We start from the raw sequence: 15044 nt of genomic DNA, 5'->3' as shown, positions 1-15044 counted from the left end.
AACTTTATTTATACAGCACATTTCAGACATGGAATGCAACACAATGTACTTCATAGGGAAAAAACTAATAAAAACAATGAAAATAAAAACGGAACTATTTAGTACAAAACAAATTTAGTACACAGAGGATAAAAAACAAAAGAATAACAATAAAACTGAACGACTAAATAACTCCCTAAGGAAAATTTGGCTGGAGGATTGGAAGGATGAATATACATGCATAATGATCTGCATATCATTGTCAGTGAGGGGAAAACACTGCATGAAACCTTTACTCTTCAGTTAACATTGACACACTGTCTCCCTCACTCTCATGAAAACACACCAATCTCTCTCTCCCACAAACACACACACTGCTCCCGACATTTAAAATGTTGGGCATTTGAAGGAGCAGCAGAAATAAATAGATTTTGATGTAGTTTAGGCTTACATTAGGCCTATATAAATCCTACCTTTTGAAGCACATCTCATGAGTAGCAAACCCTTTTCCTTTCTTCCTGTGTAAATCAAATGTGCCTAAAACTACTGTCAAGTTACCAGGTTGTTAGCTAGCTAGGTATCATGACTGAACAATGGTGTTTGTTATCAACCAATAATTAGCGACCCAGGATTAGTTTTAAACAGCCTGCGGCATGGTTTGTGAAATTATATAAAATGCGTGCGACTCCCGATAAAAAATAAAAGAATGCTTCTCAGGTAATATGGGTCATGTTTTAACCTCTCTGAGGGGATGATGAGGGAAGCAGGTGAGTGAGGGCTGGTTGGGGATGCTGAGAGAAGCAGGTGAGTGAGGGCCGGTATTGGATCCTGAGGGAAGCAGGTAAGTAAGGGCCGGTAGGGGATGCTGAGAGAAGCAGGTGAGTGAGGGCTGGTAAGGGATGCTGAGAGAAGCAGGTGAGTGGGGGATACTGAGGGAAGCAGGTGAGTGAGGGCTGGTAAGGGATGCTGAGAGAAGCAGGTGAGTGAGGGCTGGTAGTGGATGCTGAGGGAAGCAGGTGAGTAAGGGCTGGTAGGGGATGCTGAGAGAAGCAGGTGAGTGAGGGCTGGTAGTGGATGCTGAGGGAAGCAGGTGAGTGAGGGCTGGTAGGGGATACTGAGAGAAGCAGGTGAGTGAGGGCTGGTAGTGGATGCTGAGGGAAGCAGGTGAGTGAGGGCTGGTAAGGGATGCTGAGGGAAGCAGGTGAGTGAGGGCGAGTAGGGGATGCTGAGAGAAGCAGTTGAGTGAGGGCTGGTAGGGGATGCTGAGAGAAGCAGGGGAGTGAGGGCCGGTATTGGATGCTGAGGGAAGCAGGTAAGTAAGGGCTGGTAGGGGATGCTGAGAGAAGCAGGTGAGTGAGGGCTGGTAGTGAATGCTGAGAGAAGCAGGTGACTGAGGGCTGGTAAGGGATGCTGAGAGAAGCAGGTGAGTGGGGGATGCTGAGGGAAGCAGGTGAGTGAGGGCTGGTAGTGGATGATGAGGGAAGCAGGTGAGTAAGGGCTGGTAGGGGATGCTGAGAGAAGCAGGTGAGTGAGGGCTGGTAGTGGATGCTGAGGGAAGCAGGTGAGTGAGGGCTGGTAGGTGATACTGAGAGAAGCAGGTGAGTGAGGGCTGTTAGGGGATGCTGAGAGAAGCAGGTGAGTGTGGGATGCTGACGGAAGCAGGTGAGTGAGGGCTGGTAGTGGATGATGAGGGAAGCAGGTGAGTAAGGGCTGGTAGGGGATGCTGAGAGAAGCAGGTGAGTGGGGGCTGGTAGTGGATGCTGAGGGAAGCAGGTGAGTGAGGGCTGGTAGGGGATACTGAGAGAAGCAGGTGAGTGAGGGCTGTTAGGGGATGCTGAGAGAAGCAGGTGAGTGTGGGATGCTGAGGGAAGCAGGTGAGTGAGGGCTGGTAAGGGATGCTGAAAGAAGCAGGTGAGTGAAGGCTGGTAGTGGATGCTGAGGGAAGCAGGTGAGTAAGGGCTGGTAGGGGATGCTGAGAGAAGCAGGTGAGTGAGGGCTGGTAGTGGATGCTAAGGGAAGCAGGTGAGTGAGGGCTGGTAGGGGATACTGAGAGAAGCAGGTGAGTGAGGGCTGGTAGTGGATGCTGAGGGAAGCAGGTGAGTGAGGGCTGGTAGGGGATACTGAGAGAAGCAGGTGAGTGAGGGCTGGTAGGGGATGCTGAGAGAAGTAGGTGAGTGGGGAATGCTGAGGGAAGCAGGTGAGTGAGGGCTGGTAAGGGATGCTGAGGGAAGCAGGTGAGTGAGGGCGAGTAGGGGATGCTGAGAGAAGCAGTTGAGTGAGGGCTGGTAGGGGATGCTGAGAGAAGCAGGTGAGTGAGGGCCGGTATTGGATGCTGAGGGAAGCAGGTAAGTAAGGGCTGGTAGGGGATGCTGAGAGAAGCAGGTGAGTGAGGGCCGGTATTGGATGCTGAGGGAAGCAGGTAAGTAAGGGCTGGTAGGGGATGCTGAGAGAAGCAGGTGACTGAGGGCTGGTAAGGGATGCTGAGGGAAGCAGGTGAGTGAGGGCTGGTAGGTGATACTGAGAGAAGCAGGTGAGTGAGGGCTGTTAGGGGATGCTGAGGGAAGCAGGTGAGTAAGGGCTGGTAGGGGATGCTGAGAGAAGCAGGTGAGTGAGGGCTGGTAGTGGATGCTGAGAGAAGCAGGTGAGTGTGGGATGCTGAGGGAAGCAGGTGAGTGAGGGCTGGTAGTGGATGATGAGGGAAGCAGGTGAGTGAGGGCTGGTAGTGGATGCTAAGGGAAGCAGGTGAGTGAGGGCTGGTAGTGGTTGCTGAGGGAAGCAGGTGAGTAAGGGCTGGTAGGGGATGCTGAGAGAAGGTGAGTGAGGGCTGGTAGGAGATGCTGAGAGAAGCAGGTGAGTGAGGGCTGGTAGGGGATACTGAGAGAAGCAGGAAAGTGAGGGCTGGTAGTGGATGCTGAGGGAAGCAGGTGAGTAAGGGCTGGTAGGGGATACTGAGAGAAGCAGGTGAGTAAGGGCTGGTAGGAGATGCTGAGAGAAGCAGGTGAGTAAGGGCTGGTAGGGGATGCTGAGAGAAGCAGGTGAGTGAGGGCTGGTAGGGGATGCTGAGAGAAGCAGGTGAGTGAAGGCTGGTAGGCGATTCTGACGGAAGCAGGTGAGTGAGGGCTGGTAGGGGATGTTGAGGGAAGCAGGTGAGTGAGTGCTCATAGGGGATGCTGAGGGAAGCAGGTGAGTGAGGGCTGGTTGATTACAGTTGCCACGTGATGTGCGCATGAAAGTGAAGTGGATATTATTAGACCTGCTCATACAACAGACTAGTTAGTGACTGTTGCTTCAATTAAACTGAATCTATAAACAAAACTGACTTCATAAACATTTTCTAACAGGCCCCAGCAGGTTCTTAAATCGGTAGGGCTGAAAAGGTTGGTTGTATATCAAATGAAACGGTACTACGGTATTTAAAAATGTTGGTATCATAATGTTTTGGTACCGTGATATTACCGTGCTACCGGTATACCATGCGACACTAAACCACACATCCATGCAGAAACATCTGTATACACAGCACTCTAACTTTTGTTTATGACCTACATAATAACTAGAATATGCAAGGGACAAGGATCTAACACAAGTTATATAATAAGATGGGCCAACGCTGCATTTCCCCAGTCTAGTAGGCATCACTCTGCTCATTCTGCTAGCAGGAGATAAGCTCAGTGTGTGTTGTGTGTGTACCTGTGGCTCAGGTTCCAGCGGCGACTTTAGTCCTCCGTCTCTGGAGCTGGTCAGACCAGTGCCTCTACCTGACTCCCCGCGACCAGACGAGGGGGCCGAGGCCTGGAACACACACACACACGCAGAAAACTCTTGTTAAACCCCTATCAACACTACCATTCAAAAGATTGGGGTCACTTAGAAATGTCCTTGTTTCTGAGAGAAAAGCACATTTTTGGTCCATTAAAACAACATCAAATTGATCAGAAATATAGTGCTAATGTTGTAAATGACTATTGTAGCTGGAAACGGCAGATTTTTTAATAGAATATCTACATAGGCGTACAAAGGCCCAATATCAGCAAACATCACTCACTCCTGTGTTCCAAAGGAACATTGTGCTAGCTAATCCAAGTTTATCATTTTAAAAGGCAAATTGATCATTACAAAGCCCTTTTTGCAATTATGTTAGCACAGCTGAAAACTGTTGTTCTGATCAAAGAAGCAATAAAACTGGCCTTCTTTAGACTAGCTGAGTATCTGGTGCATCAGCATTTGTGGGTTCGATTACAAGCTCAAAATGACCAGAAACAGAGACTCTTTCTTCTGAAACTCGTCAGCCTATTTTTTCTTAAGAAATGAAGATCTCGTACAATGCTGTGTACTACTACCTGCACAGAACAGCGCAAACTGTCTCTAACCAATAGAAAGAGGAGTGGGAGGCCCCGGTGCACAACTGAGCAAGAGGACAAGTACATTAGTGTCTAGTTTGAGAAACAGACGGCTCAAAAGTCCTGAACTGGCAGCTTAAATAGTAACTGCAAAACACCCGTCTCAATGTCAACAGTGAAGAGGCGACTCCGGGATGCTGGCCTTCTAGGCAGAGTTCCTTCGTCCAGTGTCTTTGTTCTTTTGCCCAATTTAATCATTTATTTTTATTGGCCAGTCTGAGATATGGCTTTTTCTTTGCAACTCTGCCTAGAAGGCCAGCATCCCGGAGTTGCCTCTTCAATTCCATGCCATGCATTAATTCATGAATTAATTTATTCCCTTCGTTCCAAAATGCCATACACTGTCCACGTGGCAGTCCAGTCCACTGACCTTCCTGGGTGCATCAGAGCCTTGGAGGAAGGCTTTGTAGGGACTCTGGGTCTCACCGGCCGGCCTAGAATTCCTACGGACATACTGCTCTTCCTCCGGGACTACCTTGGCCTCAACCTGGGCAGGGAAAGGAAGGGGAACCATCTCCTAACTAATTACCGCTCAACATACATCTGTATTACTGATCTTGTCGTCTGTTGATGGTCAGTTACAACTAGCCATACCCATATGCTACAGGTATTGCAGATGATGAAGGTTGGTTTTTACCTGGTCAATTGGCAGGTCCACCATCACTCTGCCATCTTCCTGGACCTCAGCTGCTCCCACAGTTTCACTTCTTTTGTCTTTCGCACGGAACACACTGCCTTCTAAGAAAAGTGATTGATCACAATTACCTCCTCTTTTTCCTTCTCTTTCCCATTTGTCCTTCACATCAGAAGTGATCATGTCAAAAAATGTATTAATTTAGAGTGCAAGCCAAGTGTAAGCCAAGACATCTCCGCTACAAGTTTGTCCTCCCTGCGTGAGGATATGTTCCTACAGCAGTTTCTGACAGTGACTCTTGATGCATTTGAGTAATGCGCACCACACTGTCTTTTGGTAGTAAATAAATATAATTGTGTCTGTGTTTAAAATAACATATGGACCAAGAGTCATTTGAACTTTGTTCAGTAACTGTGTGTTGCCACCAACTACAGTAGGACGTCACCAAATTGAAGCATGTTGCACGGTGTGGCGGTGTTGGATTTCACAGAGTGCAGCGGGGATCAATCCTTCCATATCAAGTTCAGAAAAAAAGCCAGTGATGAAAATCTGCTGCCGAAAGCTTTGCCTCCTCTCTTGCGATTGACAGCGAATGCTTGCCAACAGTGCTCCGAGCCACTGCCTGATAGGCCCTGATTGTCCCTGTGCGGTAAGAGTGATGTGTGTGTCTGTGTTTGCATGCATGCATGCTTTTGTGTGTGAGGCCAGATTGATGTAGTTAAGAGGAAGCCTATGGATTTTATTCAACCGTTAGTAATGAGTTAATGAGGAGGAGGGTTCTTGCCCCCAGGGGATGATCAAGTGTCCAAAAAGTGTACAGAGACTTGTGAGAGGAGCTCTCTCATAACCAGGTCTGCAGGGGATGTAGACAGCCAGTCAGGCGCTAATGCGCTGTCCCAACGTGATTGGAGGAAAGGAAATTCAACTCCATCACATAGGATACTGCTGGCTCAGCTGTAATGTGTGATGTGAAATGATGGCAGGATGCTAAAACGGTGGCAATTACTCATTGTATGATGTCATGGTATATCTCTGGTCCGGACACTGTAAAGAGACACCGGCATAATAACTATTGAACAGTTGAGCGTCTAAGGCCACTGGTGCAATTACTATGTATCGTATAGCTTACGTATCACAATCAAACTGTGTAATTGCCGCAATGCTAAATACCATCAATCTAACAGAGGATTTTGTCAGCTTTATGATCTCTCCGCTATATTATTGTGATGAATAACTTATGATTGTTTTGATTCCCCAATCAAGAGAAAATACGAAGCATTTTGTTTTCCTAGCATAGTTAATAAGACTTTTCTGGATCCATTTTCAACAAAATGGCCTGATTGAATGAATCTATGATTTAGAGCACTGGATAGTGTTTGAAGTTTAGTTTGGTTTAATATTCACAGCGTAAAGAGTTACATTCTTCCTTAGGCTGAAAACCTGTTCTGTTCCCCTGATGTACGAAGTCGATTTTGGAGAACAGGTTGGGAATTCAAAGAAAGCTCTTCACACTTCCACATGCCTCTGCTTTCTCTCTATCCACACATGCACACACCGAGTGCTAAGAAAATCTTCCCTTCAACAAAAACAACAGGTTCAATTGATATCACAGAGAGCGAGGAACAGAGAGGGGGAGCGTAGCGAAACAGTGATACACACATGAAACATTGGAAGACATTTCTATAGGAAATGCTCTACTTACCGCCCGTTGTGTAAAGAAGTGGGAGTCTGGACACCTGCCTCTGTTGTTTGGCTGTCTCTCTCTCTTTCTCTGGCTTGGCGTAGAAGTAAGACTCTGTGGCGTTCTTGGGATGGCCCCTGGCTGTGTGCTCAAGGTCATCTCCAGAGCCTGTGTGAGCAAACTACACAAAGCAAAGACCATGGATCGAATCTGAACCGAAGTCCACGGAAGTTTTTTTTCTCACTGAGATGTATCTATTTCTTGTTATTTTCAAAGGCTAAAACATGTTGTGTTACACGTCTAATGTGCTTTAGTACAAAACTTGTACCCCCTTCCCTTTCTTCCCCTCTTTGTTTTTTACATTTTCCATTGACCTCAATGTTTCATGAGCTGATATGCTTTGTGGCTCCCCAGTGACTCCCACTGTATTGAATTCATTTGGTTCCAATACATCCCATGCAGAACCTATCAATCACTGGGGAGCACAGCAAACTAATAATTTATTGATGAAACAGGGCAGCCATGAATTTCTAACGGCATTCATCTTATTTATCAAGCCAGATCAAACAATGAAAATCCCAACAAGCTTAAAGGGAAAGGGAGTTGCAGGGAATAACTTATTCTTAGAGAAGACGGCAGACGGTTATTGATTAAAAAAAAGGGCTGGGGAGCTGGGTGAGAGAGGAGAGGGAGGGAAGTACGGGGGGGAGGAAGAGAGACAGGAGAGAAAGGGGGGGGGTGTGAGTGGGAAGCTGAGCTCAGAGTGATGCTTGAGACAGTAGGCTGCTCAGACTCTTTGTAGGTAGCAAGGTGAGCTCTGTCTCCCTCTGAAAGGAAAAGGAAGAGCAGACATAATTTTTTCAGAATTATTTTTGTTCAGCCTGATCCCAAGGCTGGTTGGAGGGCCAGTGTACTGAGCTCAAGCTTCCACACAACAACACACTCCGGGCAATGGTGTTTGCCATCCCGTTAACATGTGGTTTGGGGAATAGCGCGGCTGTGTTTTTTCTACTTGTTTGCTTTCTTTAATGCAGAGGCCAAGTTTGTGTTGATGTTGTTTTGAATTTATATAGCTGTTGGTGGGCTAGAGACAAAAATAAAACAACATGAGAAGACTGCTGCAGGAAAGTTCAAAGAGTGATGTACTGTAGCTTGTATTGAAAAGACCACAACCAAATCTTACAACCCATCTGAAATATAAAAAAAGGTAAACACTTTTATCTTTAAAGCCTTGTGGAGAAAAATGCTAATTCTTTAAATCAGCAGAAAAAGAGCCCTTCTCAAGGAGAGAGAGGAGGGGCACTCCAGTGCAGTTAAGAGCTCTGGGAGTACAGTACAGTACAACTGCAAAATTCAGCAATGTAAAAAGCTGCTGAAGTCATTGCTGCTGCTTCTTTTTCCGCTGGCATTACACATCTTCTATGTCCTGTGGGGCGACAGTGTCTATCTGGCCCCGCCGAGACCTGAGTCGTGTGGAATCAATGTTGAGTAGGACCCAAGAGGGCGGCTGGCGTGTAATCTCTGGCCCTCTCAAAAAGCAGAGTGTAGGAGTCAACGGGAGGACAGTACGATATGATAGCGGGGGCCGGCATGAGAGAGAGCCAGCAGCAGCCAACCTCCAACCACCGTATAGGATCAGAGCCAGAGCCACTCCCAGTGGCTGGTCCTCAGTGGGAAGACAAATTAACAGCAGGCGACTAGGGTGTAACGCTTCCCACTGGGCATCACCACTTCCTCTGAATCAGGTCACATGGGATGGGAACGATACAGTTGGAAAGGGGTGATGATGTCACCTGATGATGTCAGGGGAGCACTCTAGCTCCTCTCTCCCTGAGTAGTCTGCTGAGTTCTTCTCATATGGCCAGGTGACTGTGTCTACTGGCGCCGGTGTGACGTCACTTATGTTACTGTGCTTAATGGACCTCAATGCAGGAAATACATTTTTCCAACCAATCCTGTTTTCTGGTCATCATCACACATAGACAACTAGCTCAGCATCTAGGCTGCCAACGGGGACACACTGTACTGCCAATGCCACATGATGCAAGCAGAGTCTTCAGTGCAGACTTCAGTAACTACTCTGCCACTGTTACAGTACTAAATGACCGAGACGCTCTGCTGGCGCATACAGACATTATGCTCCATGCTCACAAAGCAAGGTTGCAGAGCCTTGAGAAAGGTTACATTTTATACCAGCCTACAACAGGATGTTACAGAGATTTTACAGGCATTTCAAATCAGGTCGCTTGTCGCTTTGTGAGGTCAAACCAAAATGAATGAGGAACACAAAACCTATAAATGTATGTGTATCAGTAAGCTAAACCGCTGACAGATCTAACTACAGTGGACAATTTCTCTGCCATTAATCTTGTTTCTGAAACGTCCTCACTAACTGGTCAAATCATATTTACGAATTCATGAGGGGTAAGGTGATGAGGGAGCATAAAAGTATGGTAGCGTTTCCAGTCAATGAGTAATAATGGATGAGCTGGCGGATGGTCGTCACTAGTTACCACAAACACAAAGTCATAATTATGGCTAAACCCTGACTATTTCTAAAATGTAACTTCTTAAAATTAACCGTAACCACACTGACAACCTTATGCCGAACCTTAAATTAAGACCAAAAAGTATTCATGAAATTTTACAATAGACAATTTTGACTTTGTGGCTATGGTAACTGGTGATAACCCTGGCTGAGGGATAGAGAGGACATAACACTGTCTCTGCTTCCCCCTTCTGGTGTATAATAAAAGGACATTCTCCCTCTGTGTAGGTCAATAAAATATGGAAGATAATAACAACAGAATTACACTGGTTGGTGGAATGAACAGTGCAAACTGCTCTTTGTGGATTCCATCCTGCATTGAAAAACTGACACAAGGCCTCCCGAGTGGTGCAGCAGTCTAAAGCACTGCATCAGGGTGCTTGAGGTGTCACTACAGATCCGGGTTCGATTCCAGGCTGTGTCGCAGCCGGTCGCGACTGGGAGACCCATGAAGCAGCGCACAATTATGGGAGGGTTTGGCCGGCTGGGATATTCTTGTCCCATCGCGCTCTAGCAACTCCTGTGGCGGGCCGGGCATATGCACGCTGCCTCGGTCGCCAGGTGTACGGTGTCATCTCCGACACATTGGTGCGGCTGGCTTCCAGGTTAAGTGAGCAGTGTGTCAAGAAGAAGTGCGGCTTGGTTGGGTCGTGTTCCGGAGGACACATGGATCTTGACCTTCGCCTCTTCCGAGTCCGTACGGAAATTGCAGCGATGGGACAAGACTGTAACTACCAATTGGGGAAAAAAATACATGAATTGACACAATTATGCAGGACCACTTATGTTGTTTTCAAAAGCAAAAGGAGCTCTGGTAACTCAATTCACATTTCTCCTGTTACTGACCTTTTTTTTCTTGCCATTTCAATCCCGTTGATAAAACATTATTATCGTTTGAAAACAAGACAGCACATCAAGTGTTAAAGCTGCAATATGGGATACCTGACCTGACTTTTTGGGAGACCTGACAAAATTCACATAGAAATGTGACTTCTAGATCTGTCATTCTCATTGAAAGCAAGTTCAAGAAGCGGTACAGCTGTTCTATGTGAGCTATTTCTATGCATTCCATTTTTAAGTTTAGTTTTTGAGTCTTTTACTGTCGGTTTTGTACACCAGCTTCAAACAGCTGAAAATACAATATTTTTGGTTATAGAAAATATATTTCACAGCGGTTCAGATGGTACAATGATTCTCTACACTATACTTGCTTGTTTTGTCATATAAACGGAAATTAGGCAAACTATTAAAAAAATTGCAACCAGGAAATGGCAGAGGGATTTCTGCATAGTGTATCTTTAAAAGAAATTGAGCTTTTTCTATATCAGAAAAAATGTACACATGCCATGCTGCTACTGTCACCTTTCTTAGTTAGAAAAATCAGTTGTCAGATATCTCCCCGTATAGCCTGATCTCGATCTGCTGAGTGTGCATGTTCTCCTCTTCTTCACTTGTTTGTATGTATGTGGCGATCATCTTGGGCCCTGTGCATTTCTCATATCACTGCAATGCGTTTCAACGTCTACTAATCAGCATACAAATTGTCCTGGTTCTGGAGGAATTCCATTTTTTTCGATTTTTTGTCAGCATGGTCCATTGGTTAATATGTTCGGTCTATGAGACTCGCTGTTACTTGATCAAACGGCCAGGCTCGTTCTGTTACCTAGCAAAGTGGAAGGCAATGGTAACTCAATGCCTCCCCCAAACGGCAAGGCTCATGAACAACACACGCTGGAAATCTTAATTGAAATGCTGTACGCAACAGAAAATGTTTACATTGTTCACTGTTCTAAGCGTGAAGACAATTTCCAGTCACACTGTACAGTATGTCCTTGAAATAAAATTATTGCAGGATAAACTGTGATCACAGCTGTTTCCTACTTCAGGGTGATAAAACATGATATTTTTCAAATGGAACTCTTTACTGGAGGTCTTTCTTTCTCACTTCTCCTGGACTGAAACGAATGATTTCATGGGGGGAGGTTAATACAAGCATCTACTGTATGTGGTATATACTAGTATACCTTTGCTGCACAGTAGGCCTACTTACTTTTGCATGTTTGCCTTTCCTTGTGGGAACAGGGACTGGGAGACTGTCATTGTTGACTCTAAGGAAAATCTACTAATTAGTAAGAAGAACACCATAATCTGAATGAAACCAACAGAACATAAACTTGAATTCTTTCTTTTTCTGGAGAGGAATACATCATTTTTCTTACGCATGATGACTGTTGTCCCGGATGATTCCTCTGCTGGGGACCCACTGGAAGTATGGCGAGAAGCGGAACTTCTCAGCTCCCACAGCAACATAGTACTGGTTGTTCTCTAGCTCCTCTGGCCCAAGTAAAGTAGTCCCATCTAATGTGCACAGTCTAGTTATCATAGAAAAATTATCATTAACGTGTATTTGTTATGGATCGCAAAACAGCATGTACTCTTTCTGGGGTCCAGCAAAATTGAGGCAGTTATACATTTAAAAAACATTACAATACATTCATAACAGATTTCACAACATATTAGGTGTGTGCCCTTTCAATATTTAAATGGTACGAAAAGCAACACTAATTATGTGATTATGTAAATCATAAATGAGGTCAATGTTACAAGTTGGATGACTTTTAATTTAATTTAAAAACATTATGATCTATAACATAAAGAGCTATTATTAGTTCTTTCCTACCTGTACACAGCACCAGTGCGCAGATGTACCCTCTCGGTCACCATGGCCAAGACACTTTCCCAGTTTGTGAGAGTATACTTTGGTATCAGTATCCGAGCTGGAGGAACCAACACATCTCCATTGGTAAAAACACTACAAAATACAAAAACACATGAAACTCAGTACCATTTTATGGGCTTGCGATTTTAACATGGTTATGATCATTGACATTTTCAACATCAGAAATGTTGTAGGACTAGGCTACATACATCAATTGAATCTAACAAAGTAGAATAAATAAAATCTCCTTAAGTATTAGGTGACAAGAAACATTTCGGCCTACTTAGTTTTGGCATTTATAGAATAACAAGACAAGTGAAAAAAGATCATGTCTATTTTGTATTCCCTACATCCCATTGCAAACAGCACAATATGATTGTAGGACACTTGAAAACCCAAACTCACTTGATAGTGCATGACTCGTTTATTATTTTCCTCCAGCGAGCAGAAACAACTATTCTACTGTGAACTACAGGTCGGATCTGTAATTTCAAACAACAAAAATAAAAATGGTATTACATTACATATTACATGGTTATTACCGAGAATCTTGCAATCCTGTAAAATGATTGTGTGAGTGATAGCCTAGGCCTATCTTTCAGAGGTGCTCATGCATTCCTTTACTGACACAGAAATGGTGTGGCCAGTATGGTATCAAATATCAGTTCCATTGTTCAGTTAAAGTCGAAAGCAATTAGGCTAATTAGTCATTTGCAACAAACATACACACATGGATGATTTTCAAAAAGCTTTGTGATAAAACATTTAAAAAAGCAAAAAGATGAGGGTATAGTTAGTGGCCTTACCGGTTCATTCTTCTTTTTCTGTGGTTTCTTCGTTGTTATATGGTAATAACTAGAATGAAAAACAGTAGATTACATTACAAATTACATGCATTTTGGTTTAGCTAGTCATTAAACATGATTATTTATGGCTGGCTGCACCAGCAACAACAACAAGGCTGTCTAACAATAACATCAGTCTTATAATTCCCGGATAATTACAGTGTACCTACTCAAGCTTTTTGAAACGCTCTCCTCCGGCTGCAACATATCTCTCCCCATGCTGCAAGTTGACGAGGTCATGGATTTTGTGCCCTTCCCTTGGAGTGTAAACATTTCGGACCGCTCCAAAAGGAGCCTCAACCCCACGCGTGACAGAGCTCAAAAAGCTGTCAAACGTTGACATCTGTCGTTGATTTATAACAAACTTTCGTCCAGGGAAAAAAGCATCCCCATTCCTGTAGACAACAATAGTTTTTGTTGGAGGTTGAGGGAGCACCGCTCTACCTGAAGTCCCAGACATGTTAATGTGATCACAACCGTGGCAGACAACGTTCCAGAACCAGAGGTCAAAATGGCAAGAGTTAGCTAGTAGTTAGCCAGCTAACGTTAGCAAGAGAATTAGATTTTTCTCGCAAAGAAATAGATATCTGAAGATGAGACAGACGCACTTGGGTGCGCATCCTATCAAGAAGCCTATCCTTCGTTACAGATGTTTCTGGTCAACAAACGTGCTGTTGTTCCTCGTTAACCGTGCTGTTTCTGTTTTCAAAGCTGTCTAGCCTTGTGGCTACCACCAATCTAATTTATGTTGTTGGATGTGTTTCCAAGGAAACCTGTGGGGGGAAAGCGCGCGTTCTCCAGAAATGCTTGGTGACCCATGGGCCACATACAATGATACAGTATATCAAGTAGGATCCCGCAAAAGGGACCCCATCAAGCACAACAAGCCTATGCTTCAGTATTCATCCTATCTATTCATTTTGTTCATCTTAAATTCATTTCTAAAGTTATTGTTGAAAATGCTCAATGACATTTAAAGGTGAGAAGAAACCACGTGTGTCAGATAATTTCTCCATAATGTAATGACCCGACTAGATCATAAAGGAACAATTGTCCAGACAGAGGCTTGAGTTTACGAATTGACGGTTTATTACACCAACTTTACACAGGCTACTGTTTGGGCCGTAGCACACGCCAAATAGATGACATAAGCCAATCGTGACCTTCTCTTGTGAAGCCCAGACATAAGAGAGAGAGAACAAAAGCTGAACCTGGTCTTAACTTCCAATGCTCCACCCCCCTGCCCAACCCCCCTCCACGCCACTCCGCCAACCACCAGGATGCCCGGCATCAGAACATTCCAGGCATTCCCGTGATTGGCAGATAGCAGGTTGATTGACAGGTTGGACCCCGCGAACACCGGGTACTGGTCAGTACAACACAACCACCTCCTAGCCTAACACATAACACACAGCTGTCTGTGCAGGTCGCTACAATAATATAAACCATGCCATGATGGCACATTGGGCCCTCAACTTCTGTAGGCACTTGAAACACTCATGTGTGTTCAGTTCATAATGTGGTCAAATGTGGTCATTGCTATTACTTTGGTCTTTCAAATCAACCAAAGTGTTAACTGAATACTACATTTCACCAATCAGATGTAGCAGTAGGACTATCTGCCTGAAATCACAAAATGTCTGACCAAATAGCCTACCAGTTCGAATTGCATTATAGATTACAAACGTATGCAATCTTTACTGTTAAACTTCTTGCAGACTTTTGATTACATTTTTTTAAATGACTGCATGTGGATGGAATTCATAATTACATTAATAGGTGGGAGTTTTTCCACAAAGCATCACCCATGGACATGGTTATGACTTTTTCCACCCGAATAACCTGGCAATGTTTCCCTCCCCTCAGTCAGTGCTGTCCAAATTGTTTACTGCAGAGGTAACCAGAGATTTCACCACTACAACAGCAGCTAATTGGTTTTTGCCAGACACTCTCCTGGTCAATGGGATGCATAATTCATCATCTCTGTGTTCATTATTCATAGCTTAAGGGACAACTCATACTGTGCTTTATCAAAGAACTGTGCCATGCATATACAACATTGTACTGAATTTGTGTTTGGTTTATAATATGATTTCATTTTAGATGCCCTGTTGAATCTTTAAAATAGTGTTGTTGAGACAATCTCGAATTAAACAATGATAAACCTTTGCCTGGATTCTAGAAATTAAATGGATAAGAGTATCAACGTTCAACACTTTGAGGAGAAATAGAAACTAG

The 15044-nt window shown here is 44.4% G+C and overlaps 1 protein-coding gene across 3 annotated transcripts in view; it reads right to left on the bottom strand.

Moving 5' to 3' along the window:
- LOC124001118 (doublecortin domain-containing protein 2C-like) overlaps window positions 1–15044 on the bottom strand; it is a 46483-nt gene that overhangs the window by 19462 nt on the left and 11977 nt on the right. Inside the window, exons 1-10 of one of the 3 annotated variants that reach the window (XM_046307690.1) lie at window positions 12977–13609; window positions 12768–12816; window positions 12367–12443; window positions 11923–12054; window positions 11462–11614; window positions 11293–11350; window positions 6716–6875; window positions 5017–5117; window positions 4750–4866; window positions 3670–3771 (exon numbers count right to left, since the gene is read on the bottom strand). In XM_046307690.1, coding sequence (XP_046163646.1) covers window positions 3670–3771; window positions 4750–4866; window positions 5017–5117; window positions 6716–6875; window positions 11293–11350; window positions 11462–11614; window positions 11923–12054; window positions 12367–12443; window positions 12768–12816; window positions 12977–13266 — 1239 coding nt within the window. In that variant the 5' untranslated portion in view covers window positions 13267–13609. Of the gene's footprint in view, window positions 1–3669; window positions 3772–4749; window positions 4867–5016; window positions 5118–6715; window positions 6876–11292; window positions 11351–11461; window positions 11615–11922; window positions 12055–12366; window positions 12444–12767; window positions 12817–12976; window positions 13610–15044 lie in introns of those variants that run through there. The other 2 variants (XM_046307692.1, XM_046307691.1) reach the window with 2 other exon arrangements.

The sequence above is a fragment of the Oncorhynchus gorbuscha genome, linkage group LG17 (genome assembly GCF_021184085.1).
Source record: "Oncorhynchus gorbuscha isolate QuinsamMale2020 ecotype Even-year linkage group LG17, OgorEven_v1.0, whole genome shotgun sequence".
NCBI lineage: Eukaryota > Metazoa > Chordata > Actinopteri > Salmoniformes > Salmonidae > Oncorhynchus > Oncorhynchus gorbuscha.
The sequence above is the reverse complement of the archived record's forward strand: the minus strand, read 5'-3'. Positions and strand labels throughout refer to the sequence as shown.